The sequence below is a fragment of the Sus scrofa genome, chromosome 2 (assembly GCF_000003025.6).
Source record: "Sus scrofa isolate TJ Tabasco breed Duroc chromosome 2, Sscrofa11.1, whole genome shotgun sequence".
Classification (NCBI taxonomy): Eukaryota; Metazoa; Chordata; class Mammalia; order Artiodactyla; family Suidae; genus Sus; species Sus scrofa.
This window is the reverse complement of record NC_010444.4, coordinates 120339586-120359091: the sequence shown is the minus strand read 5'-3', so window position 1 is coordinate 120359091 and position 19506 is coordinate 120339586. Positions and strand designations below refer to the sequence as shown.

The 19506-nt window shown below is 36.5% G+C and overlaps 1 protein-coding gene across 14 annotated transcripts in view; it reads right to left on the bottom strand.

Moving 5' to 3' along the window:
- The window catches only part of COMMD10 (COMM domain containing 10), a 205867-nt gene that overhangs the window by 85318 nt on the left and 101043 nt on the right, over nucleotides 1-19506 (bottom strand). Inside the window, exon 6 of one of the 14 annotated variants that reach the window (XM_013995042.2) lies at nucleotides 16719-17692. Coding sequence (XP_013850496.2) covers nucleotides 17564-17692 — 129 coding nt within the window. The 3' untranslated portion in view covers nucleotides 16719-17563. 14 annotated transcript variants of the gene reach the window in all.

Sequence of the window (19506 nt, the reverse complement as noted above, 5' to 3'; positions counted from 1 at the left end):
GCATCAAAATATGAATTCACATAAAAAAGAAATACCCACGTATTATGAAAAGGGCACAAATTTTCTAGACTGTAAAATTAAAATAAGACTGATAAATAAACACACATAGTATCTTCATTCCTCTAGAGTATATGCTGTACATCAAAGAACTGAGATGGCAAGGCTTTATGCAATGTAAAAGGCCTCTGAAGAGCTTTTGAACCTTTCTTGGGTTACACACTTGATAGTACTCATAAATGTTACAGACATCTTCTCAGAAAAAAAAAAGAAAATGTGTATGCACAAATCCATAAAATGCAGCAAATAATTTCAGGAGCTTCATGGACCTTCTGAAGACAGAACCCTTACAGGTTAAGGATCCTTGCAGAGACCCTAGCTATTCAGTGACTATTTTCACAGTGACATTGACCCAAAGGTTCAGGGCCTATGGTAATTTGTCATTTTGCAGAGGCACACATATGAATGATACTAAAATAAAGCTGAAAAATAGATGTGAAAGAGCAAATCTTCCAGCTAGTGAGAGAGCCTGGTATTCACCTCTCAGTTTGACTCTGCCATCTTTACAACTCATTATTTAGTAGAATAAATACCAAGAAGTGCTTAGTGGTGATCATTAATAAATGCAGATGGTCTTTGAACTTCTCATAATAAAAATAGTACACTGTGCTTTCATATCTTAAGCCTCCCTGGTAACTTATATGATTCTCTAAAAGAAAGCAGGCTTATAAAAGAAAACAAAGCAATAAAAGAAATAAAATACGTTATTTCCATGGATAGCTATTCATTAACATATTTATTAAATTCCCATTTTGTAGAAGGGATGCTAGTCATAGTGTATAGTTTATAGCAATAAAAGTTACAAACCCTGTCTTCTAAGAGCATTCAATCTTATGCTCAAAGTTTATTTCTAAAAATACTGACCACAAAAAACTATGTGATCGAAGTTTTATTCTAGGCACCCTAAAACAAGAAGTTTTCAATAGCATGTATTTACAAAACTCTTGATTTCTTATAATCATTTAAGTTCTAACACGGGTTTACTGATAGCCTTCAACGTCTGTACTAACATATAATAATTTCATATTAAAACAAATGATTAAAAATTCAGTTAGTATTCTTAAAGAAGTTTGGAATCACAAAATGTGATACATCACTCATTAACTAATTTCAGCAAAATGCCAAGAGTATTTCTTGAAATAGTGTTCAGTTGGCATGGTTATTTTTTTCTTTCTTTTTTTCTTGTCTTTTTCGGGCTGCACCCACGGCATACGGAGGTTCCCAGGCTAGGAGTCCAATTGGAGCTGTAGCCGCTGGCCTACACCACAGCCACAACAACGCAGGATCCAAGCCAAATCTGCAACCTACACTACAGTTCATGGCAACACCGTATCCTTAACCCACTGAGCAAGGTCACGGATTGAACCTGCATCCCCATGGATGCTAGTCGGGTTCATTAACTGCTGAGTCACAACAGGAACTCCCCACATGGTTATTTGGGGACTTTCATTACACCTGGTACCCTGCCCTACCATTTTACACCTTCCATTATTCATCTCCCCACCCCAACATCCTTTCCCTCAGCACAATATGGCATTTCAGTGCCTCCTGTTATTTCTACTTTTCACCCAGCCCCAGGCAACCAGGGCCACCACCACAGGCTGAGATATGTGGGTATATTTATTCCTACTCATCACAAGATGGAAAAGTACCTGGGGAGAGGACTATTGCTTCTATTCGTAGAACTTTAAGAGGGGAAAGTACAGTCAACCCTGTGGTATGTGGGTTCAACCAACCCCAGATCCAAAAATATTTGAAAAGCAAAAAATTCAGATAATTCCAAGAAGCAAAACTTGAATTTTCCATGCAGCAGCAAGCATGCATGTAACATTTACACTACAGTATTTATAACTATTTACATGGCATTTACATAGTTGTAGGTATTATAAGTAATCCACAGATGATTTAAAGTATATGGGATGATGTGTGTACGTTACAAGCAAGTACTATACCATTTTATATGAGGGGCTTGAGCATCCATAGATTTTGGTATCCACAGAAGGTCCTGGAACCAACCCTGTGGAGATACCCAAGGACGACTATACAGGTTTTGACTTTGCAAATTGGAACTCTGTGTTTTTCCATTAACCATTGCTACAAATGGTTGTTGCACCTCAGGTACAATTTATATTACTCTGAGTTACATTACAAAGAAAATCAACTTTTGAAAGAATAAAATATTCAAATGATATTTATCAATTTGTTCTTCAGGAGAAAGAAGTTAGGATTAAAAAGTTGATAGTTTCCTGAGTATGGTGTATATGGGGTACTATACTAAGTAGTTTACACAGATTCTCATGTAATCAACAAAATGAAGTAGGAATTATCACTATTTAACAAGATTTAAGAAAACCAAGGCTAAGAAAGGTAAGTTAATGTGCCAGGGCTAGAATGCAAATGCAGTTCTCTCTGATCCCAGTCTTTGCTCTAACCTACTAAACTTCATTATCTTGTATGTACACTTCAAGTAGTACTATATAATATAATCTTATTTCATGAATTACTGACATCCCGTGTGTGTGTGTGTGTGTGTGTGTGTGTGTGTGTAAAATATAGTTACAAACAGGTGTTAAATTTTTCTGACCTTTAAAATCTAGGTGTTTAAAATTTTCCATATATTTGAAAAGCAAGCAAAAAACTTCACCCATATATGTGATTTGGGCCTCATAGAAATTTCTTTATACAAATTTATATTAATACACTAATGAGTAAAAATAGCAAGTCAAATAATAATCATTAGCAAGCTCTTTTAACAACATGATCTCCTGGTAATATATCAGGCAGCATAAATGAAATTTTGCTAAGTTAATGGCCATTTCAAATAACATTAATTTTTATACTTCTCATTTCTTCCCTCAAATCTCTAGTTAAACCCTTGCAGAAGAAAGGACCTATACTATAGTATTTTCTCTGTAGAGATACTTAAGTTATTAGACTACTTGAGCCTTTCTTCTTTCATTAAAAATACAAACTACTGTTTTAAAATTTTACAAAATTCTTGTTACTGTGCACTATATTATGCAACTTGCTTTTTAAAAAAAAATTAGCACTGCTTTTTGAAATTTATCTATCTTGACAACATAGAAGTCTAATGTTTCCATTTTGACTGCTATATCATGTCTCACTTTACAAAACCCGCCTTTTTATCCAGTTAGAAAAGGCCTTAATATTAGTACATTTTCTCAGCACTACAAATGTAAGTCATCCTAACTCAGGTTTGGCTGCTCATTGCTCAAAAGCCAATGGTTGAAAGGCAAATGCTAGTAGAAAGGAAACTTGCTTTATCAGAAAGTCAGCAATCTGGGGAAAAGGTGGACTCATGTGCCCAAAAACCAAATCTGAAGATTCTGCTCAGCCATGACAATTTTTAAAGGGAAAAGGGGAAAGTGATCTTAGTGAATGATCTCAGTGAATCACTGAGGCAGAAGGATAGGTTCTGCATCATTCTCCACTGCGTATAGGCTGGCTGACTCCTCACTATCTTTCTTCAGATGTTATCTTGACTGCATGGTCTACCTGCAAGATTGCTACAGAGGCTGTGGAAGTTAGAGATCTAGTTATTCTTTAACTACTTAATTCTTCATTTCCTAGATCTTTTAATCTGGAGGAAGAACAAATTAGGCAAGATATCTGTCTGCATTTAGTAGAGCCTAAGTTAGGAGTTAGATTAAATGTTACCTAGTGATCTCATTTTTATAATTAAGGTTTAAGGGGTACAGAAACAGACAAACAGGAAAGGGGCAAAAGAGCTGCTTACAAATTCCCATTTGTCAGACATCATTCCATTTCTATGGGATTGGGGGAGAAGGTCCATCTTCTATAACTTCTTCACCTTGACATAGGGTGCTGTATAATTAGACTGGAAGATGCTGACATGGGCCTGCAGCATCTCTTTGCTGATGGTTTTAGTTGCTCACTTGCATGTATGGACAGAGCAGGCCACAAAATTATTTGGATGCCCACAAAGATATAGATTATTATGAGCAATAATGTTAAGACCATTCTCCTAATGCTGGTTTTTGGAACTGTGCTAGTCATAGATTCAGCACTGCTCAAAATGGAGCAGCTTATCTTATGGCTATAGTTTGGTTATCACATAGTTAGCTTTTTCCCTCTTGTTGCAGTTACAGTATCTGTAAAACAACTCAGGAATCTGCATCAGACAAAGAGTCCATAACTCTACTGTCCTAATTATTAACTGCTTGAGCCTGCGCTTTTGTGACTCAGGGAGGCCTGGGACAGTTCGGTTTTTTTTACAAACAAGGGGCAGGGGACATAGAAGCACTTTCGTACTTGGGGAGAGGGGCCCACAAAGTTTTGCTCAGTTGTACTATACACGTACAATGCTCTCTGGCACTTATGTCTGGAGGCATGAACTTCAGGGTCATAGAGTTTGTGCATCTCCAAAATTATTCGGTGTTAGGTAACTGCTTTTCAAAGTGACTATACCAATTCACTTGGCAACCGGAAATGTATAAAAGAGTTCTCATTGCCACATATAAGTATCCGGCAAATATCAGACCTTTGCATTTTTGTCAATGTGATGGATGTGTCAAATGCTTTCTCATCCATATTTGCTACCCAATATTCTGCTGGTTCATAGGTGAAATTTATCATTGATAAAAAATTTTATTTCTGGAGTTCCCATCGTTGCTCAGTGGTTAACGAATCCAACTAGGAACGCTAAGGTTTTGGGTTCCATCCCTGGCCTTGCTCAGTGGGTTAAGGATTCAATGTTGCCATGAGCTATGGCATAGGTTGCAGATGGGGATCGGATCCTGAGTTGCTGTGGCTGTGGCGTAGGCCAGCGGCTATAGCTCTGATTAGACCCCTAGACTGGGAACCTCCATCCCTACAGGAGTGGCCCAAAAAATGGAAAAAAGACAAAGAAAAATTATTTCTTAGTACTGACACTGTATTGTGATAGCATTCACATATTTTAATGGTCATGTTCAACTTGCTGTGATTCAAAACATTATAAAAACTCAGTTTTTAAATCTAGAAATAAAACTTCTCTATCTTAAGGAAAGTTCCACTTTATCATAAGTTATGACAATGTCTGTTAAAAAGTGTTTGGCTTGTCATCATGAAATTATCTGGCTGTGAGAATTCTATTAAAAGAAAAGAACTTCTAAGTTTTATTCTATAAAAATATTTGGTGCTTAAGACAAAGGTTATTAAAGCTATTAAAGATATTAAAATTACTTATAATTTTGTCTTTCTACATGCACCTCAAGAGAATTAATGATTTCATCTGTTCATTCAGAACACTTCATACATCAGTTATTTTACTCAGCTTAATGTTAGCTTGTTGCTCCTTCATTAAGTTAGCTCTTTTAAGGCTGGGATTATCATGTTGCACTATTTTTAACATATAAAACACTAGAGCACCCTAAAAGTCCCTCCTCTTGTCCCCTTCCACCACTATCCCTTTAAGGATAAATACTATCCTGATCTCTAACAATATAGGCTTGAACTTTAGATAAGTAAAATTACACAATATGTATTCTCTGCCTCTGGCTTCCTTCACTCAACATTTATGTGATTCATCCATGGTTTAATACAGCTACAGTTCAGAGGTTTTCAATTATGTATAGTATTTTGTTGCATGACCATATTACAATTTATTTATCCATTCTACTGTTCATGGGCACTTAGGCAGCTTCTGTATCGGAACTCTCATGAACAGTGTTGCTATGAATACTGCTATTCATGTCTTCTGGTGAATATATATCTGCATTTCAGTTGGGTATGTATCTAGAATGGAATTTCTAAGTTACATGGTATATGTATATTCAATTTCAGTAGATAATGACAAATGTTTTCCCAAAGTGGACCACCAAAGCCTAAATTTTACATGTATTCATTCTTGAATTTCAAAAAATGTGAGAAGCAAGAATGAGTTAAATGGATAGCATCAACTTCTCCCATGTTTACAGCACTCATTCTTTCTTACATTTGCTTTCCTGAATACCTAAGATTTGCCATCTGGAGACCATCAGATGAATAAGAAAGATAAAATTCTCACCTTCATGGTGCTTACGTTCTAATTGGGAAACAAACAATAAGCCACAGGTAATAAATAAGTGAAAAAGGGATATAATATCAAAAACTGGAGTGTTTTATGAGAAAAATAAAGTGGAAGGGGGGAAAATATGGAGGAAGAAAATCAGGTCCCAATTTAGATAAAATATTCAGGGAAGCTGGCTCTAAAAAGGTAAAATCTGGTTTTGAAGTAGGTGGTAGTGATAAAGGTAGTGAGAATAATTATATTGAACATATATTCTGAAAGTAGAGATAAGAGCATTTGTTGATGGATTTGATATGGGGTGTGAACACACTGACTGTGAGTTTTTCATAAATGTTTGACTAGATGAGTAACATTATCGAATATAAAAGTTTGTAGCATGATCTATTACCTGACAAAAAATGCATACTCATTCATTAGGTGGTTTTAAGCAGTTTTCAAAGTACTGTGTATATCCTCTGCAAAAATACTCAGATTGTATTTCAAATCTTCCTCTTTGTCATCCCAACAATCAGTCAATAATAACTTTGCAAATAAAGCATTACTATTTCCCCTAGAGAAAAAATTTACAAATAACACAAATAAACATGAGTATGTCTGAATATGTGTTTATGTATACGTATATACACATGATCTTTATAACATCAAATGCTTGAGTTTAACAGAGCAGGTGACTATACAAAAAGTTATTATTAACATGTCACCATTCCAGTGAATGAGCAGCTAAGGATATCGTAAAGAAGACTGCCAGGTAGATCTGTCCAAAAAAATTATTTTAATTACATAAAAACAAATCCTTTAAGAGATGCCTTGAGTAAGTTAATTTTAAATGTTTTAATGACCATATTATGACTTAAGGTAAAGTCTCATTCTCTATGCTACATTACCAATTACTGTTGTATTTTTAATGTTGACTTGTGTCTTAGTGTTTCATTTTAATTTACAATTCAACAGGAGACAGGTAACTTTGGTTTAGATTCAGTAAACTGTCATATACTAGCCAATACTAACCATAAGAATGCAGAAATAACAAATAAGTTGCTTTAAGCCTCTTAGCCTATTTTTTTGCTCTCCAAAATGAGAACAGTTAACACTTGCATGCTACATCCTTAGCATTAAAAATCATACAGACTTCTCTATAACTTTGGATTTGTTTTGCCAAGAAATGCTACGTGGAAAATTAGTCTTAAATGACAGATTTGTCCCATCAAACTGGCATCTAATGTGGTTAGTGGTCAGTTAAGACAACCTTTTCTCTCACAGAACAGTGAAAATATTAAGGGCTAGTTATACAAAGGCTTAGTATGTATTTACCCCTAAAGTTTCATTCTTGATGTCATTTTTGTAAAGGAAGGAGGAAAATAAAATGAAAATGAAAATTTTCATACAGAATTATAAAAAGAAAGGAGAGTATTTATTAAATGAGTTAAAGTACAGCACATAATATACAAACTGCAAATGAAAAGGAAAAAAGAAGAGATGGCTTAATTATAGGTAGTCAATTAATGTAACTTCACTGTGTAGCTTTGAAAGGCTTTAGAGTAAGACTTGGAAGAAAGCAAATGGCTCTGGGAAAGGAGTCAAAGGTAAGCATGCTAATAACACAAAAAGAGTAAGAATCTAGTAGAAAAATCAAAAAGCAAAACAGAAATCAAAAATTACAAAATTACTATTCATTGGAGTTCCTGTCGCGGCTCAGTGGTTACTGAATCTGACTAGGAACCATGAGGTTGCAGGTTCGATCCCTCGCCTTGCTCAGTGGGTTAACGATGCAGCATTGCCGTGAGCTGTGGTATAGGTCACAGACGCGGCCCGGATCCCACGGCTGTGGCTCTGGTGTAGGCCGGTGGCTAAGGCTCCAATTAGACCCCTAGCCTGGGAACCTCCATATGCTGTGAGAGCAGCCCTAGAAAAGGCAAAATGACAAAAAAAAAAAAAAAAAAAAAGAAAAGAAAAGATAAAAGAAAATTACTATTCACAATAAAAGACATTCCCAAAGCTTAATCTAACAAGTTCCAACAGAGAAACAGAACAAAGATGAGATGTGAAAGAAACAGTTAAAACTGTAAAAGCTTAAGAATGAAAGAGGTAACTCATTTTACAAAGGGTTCATTTACAAAGGGTATGCCTCTGCCTCTAAAGGATAAGATAATAGAACAGTTCTGATAGTCCTGTTTGTTTTCAGGCACGTAAACAGCTTGGTGAAAGAAAGCTATATTCTCCACCATTGAGAATGGAAATTGTTTTTACTTATTTCAGTTATTAATTGCCTACTGTGCAGATTGCTATGGTCTCTTTCCTTCTAGGTATTTACAATAAGAGACAAACAATAAATAACTGAAAAAAATAATCCACACTGGCAGCATGTACAGAGAAGGAATAAATGCACATTTTTGCACAATGTGTAATAGGAGCCATGAGTGTTACATGGATAGGGATGTCTAGCCAAGAGATGTTAAATGAGGAAGCTTCCAAGAAATGACAGAATACCAGGAGCTTTCTGAAAGAAAAAAGAAACAGTGACCAGAGTATACTCGAGAGGTTATAGCAGGACTGGGAAAATGCTCCAAAAGTGAAATAAAAATACTATAACTAAATAAAGCTGGTCAAATCACTTTTGCAACAGGGTCAGAGATAGCAGCCTTTGAGTTTCCCCTCCAAATATCAGTGCTTAATATTTTACATGCATTATCGCACATATTATCTCATTTAATATAGAACTGTTGCATTCATCTTAACGAGGAGAGAATGGAAACAACTAAGTGACTTATCCAACTTTACCAAGAAGTGGTACAACCAAGAGTAAAACCCAGGTGGCATGACTCAGGAGTCCATGTTCTTTTTTTTTTGCCGCCGGCCTACGCCTGTAGCCGCCGGCCTACGCCAGAGCCACAGCAACGCGGGATCCGAGCCGCATCTGCAGCCTACACCACAGCTCACGGCAACGCAGGATCGTTACCCCACTGAGCAAGGACAGGGACCAAACCCACAACCTCATTCCTAGTCAGATTCGTTAACCACTGCGCCACGACGGGAACTCCAGGAGTCCATGTTCTTACCTGCCTTCTCTATTAAACTGTAACTCCATAATGGTCAGAGCAATTAAGGTCACTTATTGCCAGAGCGTGGTACAATGCTTGGCTCATGGTAGATACGCTTTAAATAATGGCCAAAGAAAGAATGGGAAGCAATGCTAAAGGTGGGGAGTGCGATAGAAAAAAATACTGATTTCCTACCCCCTGCCCCCCACCCCCATAATGTAATGTTTTGAGAACAGTGGAGAAAATCTGGTGAATAAGATAGAACACCTATATTATCTTTATGGAGTCTCTTGAAGGACCAACAAGAAGGATCCAGGAAGTCAAGGAATCTCTAATCTTACTGATGTCTTTCCTTAATACAGAGAATTATTCATTTCAGTGGATCAAGACTAGGATATATAGACTCATCTAAACTGTTAGTAACAAAACATTTTACAATTCACATTAATTTACAACAGAGCTACTGAGCATTTGTAACACCTAAAAATTAAATGTTTATTTCAAGATTATAGGAGTAAAAAGACCAAGTTTCTAGACGACGTATAGTACAATGCACATAGTAATGCAATAATTACATTAATAGAGAGATCTACTTTGAGTAATTTTTTTTTTTTCGTTTTTTTGCCATTTCTTGGGCCACTCTCACAGCACATGGAGGTTCCCAGGCTAGGGGTCGAATTGGAGCTGTAGCCACCGGCCTACGCCAGGGCCACAGCAATGCGGGATCCGAGCTGCGTCTGCAACCTACACCACGGCTCATGGCAACGCCAGATCCTTAACCCACTGAGCGAGGCCAAGGATTGAACCCACAACCTCACGGTTCCTACTCAGATTCATGAACCACTGCGCCACGATGGGAACTCCCTACTTTGAGTAATTTAGTTAAGATAACAAACATCTGAAAAAGTACTTTTAGATCCTCTCTCAAGTTTGCTAACCTTAATTCTTAAAAAAACATAAGTTGATCAAAACAGAATAAGAAGGAGTTCCCTAGTGTCTCAGTGGGTTAAGGAGCCAGCATAGTCACTTCTGTGGCTTGGGTTCCGCTGTGGGGTGGGTTTGATCCTGGCCTGGGAACTTCATCCCTTGGGTGCAGGGGGAAAATAAAAGCAGGAAGAGAAAAAAGCTAGATTGTATCTTTTCAGTTATCAGGACATAGTGTTTCTATTTATAATTTGGGGGAAGGAAGGGAGGGGAGAAAAGTGCCTTCTTCCTCATGCCTGACAGCTCAACACCCTGGGTTGTCCCTGCTTCTCAAATGAAAGTTAGACCAAACACTTTACCTTGGTTGTAATATATTCCTGATTCAAACATCTACCACAGAGGTTTGCTTCTGGTAGTTTATCTCCCATAGGGAATGTAAATTTTATTTTTACTCCATCAATCTTATTTTCAGGAAAACTCCCCCCAAATAGTATTCTCCCTCCTTTAAATACAGGTGAGCAAACTCATCCCTTCTACATTTTTCCACTGCTAGAAATCAATGATAAATGTGTGCATGGATTCCCCTACCCATAAGGGAAATGGAAACTAAATGTTTCAACTCTAAGGCTACTCAACAGAAAAATGGATTAGGAAGTTTAAACAGTTCCTCTGGCCATAAATTCATGGTAATAAACCTGTAAAAACACTTACATGAATTTCACACAATACACAATCATAACCCCATCGTAACTAAACATGAAGTGTCTGGTAACTAATATCCTGAATGCTTGACTTGAAGATAACTCAGGAGTGAAATAATAACCTCAGTAAACAATCTTCATAGTTAAGAACAATGACATTTTATTCAATTTTTGTTTCAAAATTGCTTTTTTACTTTCAGATACTACCATATAAATGATGTATGTGAACAAACAAAGGGGGAGCAGAAATCAGTGTAGGGGGAATGCAAAGTATTTTAGAGAAGTAAGAAACACTGAAAATAATAAGAAGCAAATATATATAACTGAGTATGTCAAGAAAACAAAGTAAAAACCAAATAGATGCTAAAAAAAGTCTAAACCAAATTAAAAGTCCTCAACTTTTCTTAATATCTCTGATGTGAAGGTGAAAAAAAAGTGCTTTAGTAACTTAGTTTCTGGGAAGAAGCCATCTTGACCTATATTTTTTTGGTTATATTTTCCAAGGTATGAAACAGAATACTATCTAGAAAGGAACATAACGACATATATACAAACACAATGCACACGCGCATGTGTGTGTGCATGTACATATACACACATATGCATATATGTGTATGTAGATATGTATATTTTTCAACAAATCATGTTAACTGAACGTATAATCTTTTTTTCTAAGAAATCACGTAACTGAAAGAAAGACTAAGAGAAAATACCTAATGAAAGAGAATACTGGAATCTTTTCCTCCAGGTAAGGAATGATTACTGCACTGCCTTTAGACGCCTGGAACACCAGATGCTACTACAGGTAGTATGGCTAAGTAAGATTTAATGTACTTTTCTGCTTCAACAGTTAAATGGGAGGGCCTGTAGAGAATTGCTTAGTATTGCTAGAAAAATCATATAATGGTCAGAAAAGTGAAACTAAATTTCCAGGAAAAATTGTTTTCTTTCATTTCTTTGAGGAATGTTTTCACTTAGGAAGAATCCCCTTCTTCCCTTTGATTTGGAATTTAAAATTCTTGTAGATTTTAGTGCTTCCTGAGTAGGAAGGTTTTGGACATACTAGACATATGACCATCTAGGAAACTGATGTTTAAGGGAATAAAAAGAAGAGCTGCTGGAGCTTGGCAGCTGCTGATTTAGCAGCATCTAAAAGAGATGACAAGTTTTATCATGCACCTTTAATTATTAAATTTACAAAACAAACAGAAGGTTTATCAAGGGAAGGAGAGAGTGATCACACTATATCCTCAGTTATTCTTCCGGTAAAACAGCATGTGTTGTCTAAAATTGTTATGGGAACCTGGGAGCTCTTAAGAAAAATTGAGTTCTAGTTGAATGTCTTCTTTAATATCCTACACCTTGACCTCTACAGTAAATAAAAAGTTTACATGTAGATATCCACTGATCAAATATTAATATCAAAATGGAGTATAATGATGTTAAGCTTTGTGATTTAATTAAGGTGCTGAATTCTTATTAAGCATATAAGTAACTTCACAGCATGGTGTTTTTGTTTGCCTATCACAGTTGATTTTCAACATATTCTGTAATTCACATGCATAAAAGGGAAGACATATTTATGCTCCAGTTCTTCTGCCTTAAGTAGAGAAAGAGGAGAACATTTTAACATATTTTCTCCTCAAAAATGGCAGGTATTTCTCTAAAAATTCAGCACAATCAGGAAACAGATCCAAAAGAAAAATTAACAAAGATACAGAAAGGAAGGAGTGAGAATACCTAAATGAATATGAGATAAGAAACAATAACTTAAGCCTCATTGCAACATTTCTCTGTATGAGCCATTCCTGTTACTTTTCAGAAAAGAGTAATTTAGTGCAGTACAAAGAGCATTTGATTGAAAGTGCTAGTATTTAGGTTCTTGTCTCATCTCTGTCACTTAAAGGCTGTGCAATTTTAGAAAATCAAAAACCTTTCTGGCATTTGCTTTATAAACTCAAAATCAAATAGCAAATTCTTAATTTCTTCATTTAATACTGCAGCATAGTTAGGGTGTCAGTTTATGACATTAAAATGATTTCCACAGCTACTAACTGCTGTTGATGTAACATTTATAATTCCTTATATTGAGTCAAAGGCAAGATACTGGATTCTAAAGGTGAACATCTACCAAAAGCATAAATCTCTAATAAAGAGCTAAGAGAAAACCAAAATGTACTTGAAAATCAAACTGCTCCTTGTAGGTTTCCTCTTCCCTCTCCAGCTGTGACTGATATTAAAGCCTTTCTCTTAAAGCACAGCAATGGACACTCCTCGACTTAAGGCTGTAAAATGAAGTTTTAAAAAAACTAATCAAAATTTCGTGTGGGGTGTGTGTACATGTGGATGGAGATACATATATCAAGCTAACCAAAACTATGTGTGTGAGAGCAGAAGAGAGAGAAGGAGAAAGGGAAAGAGAAAGAAAAAGAGGAGGAAAAGGCACATTTGAGACAACTCTCTTTACACCTTTGGTTGTTGAGCCTTCCACGTAACAACCACAAGGCAAGCATTCATGGCTCTGCTTCTCAGCTGAAATGAATTGAGGATCAGGGCCTAGTACTTCAATTCTACCTCTCCTACTTATTCAACATGTAACCTAGGCAAGTCATGGAATCCCCCTGTGCTTCTGTACCTCAACTGGATTCAACTCAAAGCATAAAGGGCTCCTTCCAGAGGGGTCTAAAAGGTAATTTACACTTTACTGAACTTTTGGAAAGGTAGAAAAAGCAGCAGTTCTTCTATAGATTTCTATTTCTTTCTTCTCCCTCCCCTTCTTCTTTCTTGCTTTTTTAGGGCTGTGGCATATGGAGGTTCCCCAAGATGCAGCCTCCAGCCTATACCACAGCCATAGCAGCACTGGATCCAAGTCACATCTGTGACCTACACCACAGCTCACAGCAAGGCCAGATCCTTAACCCACTGAGCAAGGCCAGGGATCAAACCTGCATCTTCACAGATACTAGCTGGGTTCATAACCTACTGAGCTACAAAGGGAACGCCCAGAGTTTCTATTTCTATAAAGATAAAATCGTCCTCAACTCTACTTATAATACTTAGTGTCAAGAAAGATAAAAAAACCCCAACTATTTACATGAAATACAATGACATTTTAGAAAGTAAAAAAACATTGCCTAAGGTGTTAACTTCATATTAAATCTGCAAAGCACATTACCAGCAAATGAATGGAGAATGAATGGGAGGACCTTTTTACAGTCTTGCAAAACTGAAGACTGTATGACTATGAACTAGACTGCAAAATGTGACAAAAAATCCCATGTTTTAAAAATGCCGCAAGTTTTTACTGCAGAAAATATAAAAAAGGATAGATGTTTATTTGGCAGAAACAATGATCCTTTCTTGATTATGCACTTTTGATATAAATTACTGACAATCTATACAGGGAAAACTTTTATGACCAAGATGTTATTTTTGCACATATTCAAAGACAGGAATATAGGTACAGCAATGCCTCTAAGCTTTATTTAGAAAATCATCTGTCATACTAACATGATATCCATTATTTCTTAGGTTTTGTTCAGTGTCTCCTTTTCTTGATCACCTTGAAAATTTATGCTATCCATTATGTACAAAGATAAAAATTCATCACGTAGAGTATACTTTATTAGTATTTTTCTAAACATTATACTAGATTGTGACTAACCATTCGTACATGCAAATGTAGTATTTCTGTAACTAATAACAGCATGAGGAAAGTCTGAATATAAGCATGCCACGTATCGCCTATAGCCATAAGTAAACTTTCTCTCTTAAAAGTAAGCCAGTGCAATATCAACTCCCTAACTCTGACTCCGTAATGTCATGATAATCACCTACATTAAGCAAAACAGGGATGGGAGTGTTAAGAGATTTAGCTGTTAAGTTTTTTTATACTAAAAGTCATCATTATAGCTTTGTGTATCTAAGATTATTCATCCATGAATTTATTCTCAAAAATAACAAAACAGTGGGATTCTTTGCCTGCTTACCATAATCACATGTCCTCGTACTGAATCCATCAGATCAGCCCGCCACTGTAAAGGGCCACAAGATACAACCGGGATTTTAAAGTGAAATGCTAAATATCTGACAACAAAAACAAAATGAAAAAGCTCGAAATTTCATCTGTGGCTTAACTGGGCTCCAAGTTAAGGAGCACCCCCACCCCAAAACAAGTCATATGCTTATGACACAACTTCTTATAGCCATCATCAACTTCTTATATATCTGTGAATATATTATATTCCTAATTCTTGTAATTCATTAAACAAACTGTGACTCTACTCATGTGATTGTCTGGCCCTCATAAAAGGAGAAACTAAATTAAAAACAACAACATAGCAAATTGTAACAAATGCCACTGAAGAATGACGTGTTACAAATACATATTTTCTTCAAGTTCAAGGAAAATCTCCTGATAGAACCAACATTACGAACAGCAGTTAAGACTTCCAGACCCATTTGTAAAAGTTGACATGAAACTTAAAATGTAGTTGAATGACAGAACCTTTCTGAACTCTTAATTCTAGATGGCTGGGAACCATTTGGGAACAAAGGTGGCAAAGGACAGTTTTACTATTACTAGTGGCAATCATAATACCCAGTAAGCCATCAGCTACCAAGTCCCCACTATGTGCTGTGTATTGTGATATATGTTTTACATATTTTGCCTCATTTAATTTTCACAGCCACTTGAAGAGATACGTATTATTTTCATCCTACAGGTTAAAAAAAAAAAATAGGCTTTGAAAAATTAAGCGATGTACCTAAGGTCACAGAGTTGGGAAGTCTCAAAGTCACATGACTTCCAAAGTCCATGCTGTTTACCACTTTGTACAGTGCCAAGCTTCAAAATACCTACTTTTCTTTACAGAGCCAAAATCCCCCGTCCCTCAATTCAGGTGATCCCAGCTACTTATTAGAAGAAACCTTTCTGATCTAACTTGCACTGGATATAAAAAAACCAAATCCTACCGGAAGAAATATTTTCATCTTTTAAATAGGAGGCATCTTAAATCAACTGAATTCAAGAACAGAATATTAGCTAGTGAAGCAAAAGCAAGAAGAACAGCTTACAATGGGAAGCAGAACAGCCTTACTGGAGAGGACATCTTTTCTTTTTTGCAAATATTATAATTCCATTCAATGTCATATTGACTGAGCAATCAATTGTGGGCTCCCATCCCCAAACCGTGGTGGTCATGAGAATCAAGTAGGGCCAATATGTTTTTGGGGGGATTTTCCCTCCGGAGATTTTTATAATTGTCACTGAGAAAAATGACAGTAACACTTCTTTGAAGTCTGGAATTATAAGAATGATAGACATTTGGACGCATGCACTCCATGGAGAATACCTGCCAGAGAATAAAGCCAACACAGAGGAAAGCAAAAATGAACAATGCAGAGACAAAACCCTAGTAACATGACTTGAATCCTTGCACCCTACCATGACTGGGGCTAGAGATTCTTTCTTGTTTCATAGTAGCCATTTGAGCCAGCCAATACTGACCAAGTTAAGTTGTGTTAAACCTGTGGCACTTGCACCCCAAAGAATCCTGACTAATACAGGTTTCTGAGCTCTTCTCTCTTTTGAAGTCATCTTTCCTCTGGAGTGCTTTCATTAGTTGTTTTCTTTATCCGTTTCAATGCCCAAGGATGTAGTAAGCAAGAGGGAAATGAAGAAAGTCATTTTCAATTTCAGATCAAGGATGATGAGTAAAGGGAAAATACATGGATAGAGAATGTGGATGGGGCACTTAATGGCAATATATTAATAAATATACTTTCCAGCTTAAAATATGTGTGTACAGGAGTTTCCATCATGGCTCAGCAATAGCGAACCTGACTAGTATCCATGAGGATGCGGGTTTGATCCCTGGTTCACTGGGTGGGTCAAGGAACTGGTGCTGCCATGAGCTGTGTTGTAGGGCACAGACGCGGCTTGGATCTGGCGTGGCTGTGGCTGGCAGCTGCAGCTCCGATTCGACCCCTAGCCTGAGAACTTTCATATGCTGCGGGTGCTGCTCCCCGCCAAAAAACAAAATCAAAAACAAAAACAAAAAAACCCCTATGTACAAATATCTGGAAATAGCATGCTTCTCATCCATAAGCTCATATTTTCAATCAGGATTTTTGACAGAATACCACAATGTTACAGTGTCAAAACTTCAGAGAGTTATATAATAAGGCAGTAACTGAATACAATATGTAGGGAAATGCTTATTACAAATCAAATACAAGCCAGCAAATGTTTGCAATATGTTTAATTTGACTTTTTTTAATACACATTTTACGTGACTTAAATATTCTTTTTAAGTTTTTCTTAATTTGTTTTATAGATTTAAATCATCTAGAAAGTACAAATGCAGCTATCTCAAAGTTTTAGAGAATTTAAGGTTTGAAATTTCACGCTCATCTCTTTCTGAATTAATTTTTCACCCTCAAGTATTAGTTGCTTTTCCTTGTTAATAGTTCATGTACAAATGTGACATGATTATATGTGCTGTTAATATACCATGATGTCAATTCAAGATGATTTAGCATTTATATTCCAAAGAAATTGGGACTGTCAGTGAGAGAAAACCTAGGCTCTAAACTAGCATAAGCAAAAAGGTCATGTATTGGCTTATAGGATTAAAATTGTATGAGGAGGGATGGCTTCAAGCATAACTGGATTTAAGCCTCAGATACATCATCAGGACTCAGTTTCTCTCTCTCCATCCTCTCAGTTCTACTTTCTGATATGTTGGCCTCCTTCTCAGGCCCCATGTGATGTGTCAGGTGGTAGCGCTTGAAGCTGCGATAGCCATCTTTCAAAGTATACTGAAATACATTCGTCCAATTCGAACCAACCAACATGTGTGAGAAGACACAACCTGCTGACTGCTCAGGTGTGGATCACACTCACCATCTCTGAGTTGGGTGGTGAGGGCGGCCTTACCCTAAGAAAAGGAAGGGATGGAAAGGGAAATCAAATGGAGGTTTTTCAGGACAGCAGTAATACATGCCCAATACAAATTACATGTTTTGATAATAAAAATTATGTGGAAAAATAACATCTACCAAAAATGCTTTAAGTTTTTTAGAGTGCTGAAAAATATGAACAATTTCTTGAAAATAGTATTCTTAATGAAAATTTTCATTGTTTCCCTCTGATACCACTACTTAAATAAGTAAAAGTTATATTTTCCCCCCTTCAAATTCTCTTTTACAATGTTAAATGAAATTCAAGATTTTGACAGCTGTAGCTATCAAAATAAAAAAGGATGTATCTCCAAATAGTTAGAAATTAAGCCCAATTATTGCTGCTAACAATCACACCTGTCAAAGTTCCTGGCTGCAAGAGCAAGGGCAATCTCAGTTATGCAAAAAAAGACACAAAAATGCCAAAGCTGAAGAAAGAGACTTGGGAAACAAACTGGAACTAAAAATCACAAGAAGGCCAGAACTGGCACTAAAATCACACTGAAGGAAAGAAAAGTCGGCATAGGACGCTTCTACCAAAAATGCTGCACCACCACCACTGCTGATACCAGTGGCCTCATTTGTAACTGTCCCCTCTTTCTTTGTAATGCTTTTTTCAGATGTTAAGTTTCATACAGGATTTCTAACCAAAACTCTAACTGTATCAAGAGCGATGAGAGGGACTACCTGCAGCATTTTGGCTTCCATAGTAGAAGCAGGACCTCAAGCACTTGGAATAAATCCTAATGTGTAATAAGCCCTTAAAAAATGTACTCCGTTGGGGTTTCCAGTGTGGCTCAGTGGGTTAACCCAACGCAGTGTCCATGAGGATGCAGGTTTGATTCCTGGCCTCACTCAATGGGTTAAGGATCCAGCACTGCCACAAGCTGCGACATAGGTCACAGATGCAGCTCATATCTGGTTGCTGTGGCTGTGGTGTAGGCTGGCAGCTGCAACTCTGATTCGACCCCTAGCCACAGGCGCAGCCACAAAAAGAAAATAAATAAATAAATGTAATTTATTATTCTAATAAAAGCATGCTTTAAGTAATTACGTGGCAAATAATATTTTTACCATGATACTATATGGTTGACAGATCACTGTCATCAAAAAGAAACACACCAGAGATATTTCCCAAATGATACCATTATTGGTAGAAAACAGGCAAAACTGATTACTCTGAATCAACTCTTTGGGCTCCAATTCCAGCAGAAAAAAAATGTTTTAAATAAACACCCCCCTAAATGTATTCTGCCAATACAATATAATTTAAGTCAAATGGGCTTAATAAGTCAATCAACAAACAGTATGCTATCAAAGCTTGACCTTAATCTGGGGTAGATGATGGCAGGTAATGGATAAGTTACTTCTTTCTCCTCCATGAGTATAATTGATCAAGTAGTCAGTTACTTACTGCAAAGTAAGTACCAAGGTTTATATAGTTTAGTTTCCATTATAGCTACTAGAAACCAACACGGTCGATATTCTGTTGCAAACTAACAGATGTATTATCTCACTTCTAAAGATTCCTGTCCAGTTTATGAATCTATATACTTAGAGGGAAAAAGTTGTCACTTGGCTCCTATTACTACCACGCTGCTTTTTTGATTGCGGGGTAATTATTATCCTCTTATAATTTTACCCAAGACACAGAGCTATGATTTAAAGAATATAAAGTATAAGATATAAAGGAAGTATCTGAGAGTAAAATTTGGCTAACAACATACAGTTATTGTTTTAATTAAAGTACAAGTACTTGGAAGCCAGCAATTTTACTTATTAAAAAAAGAAT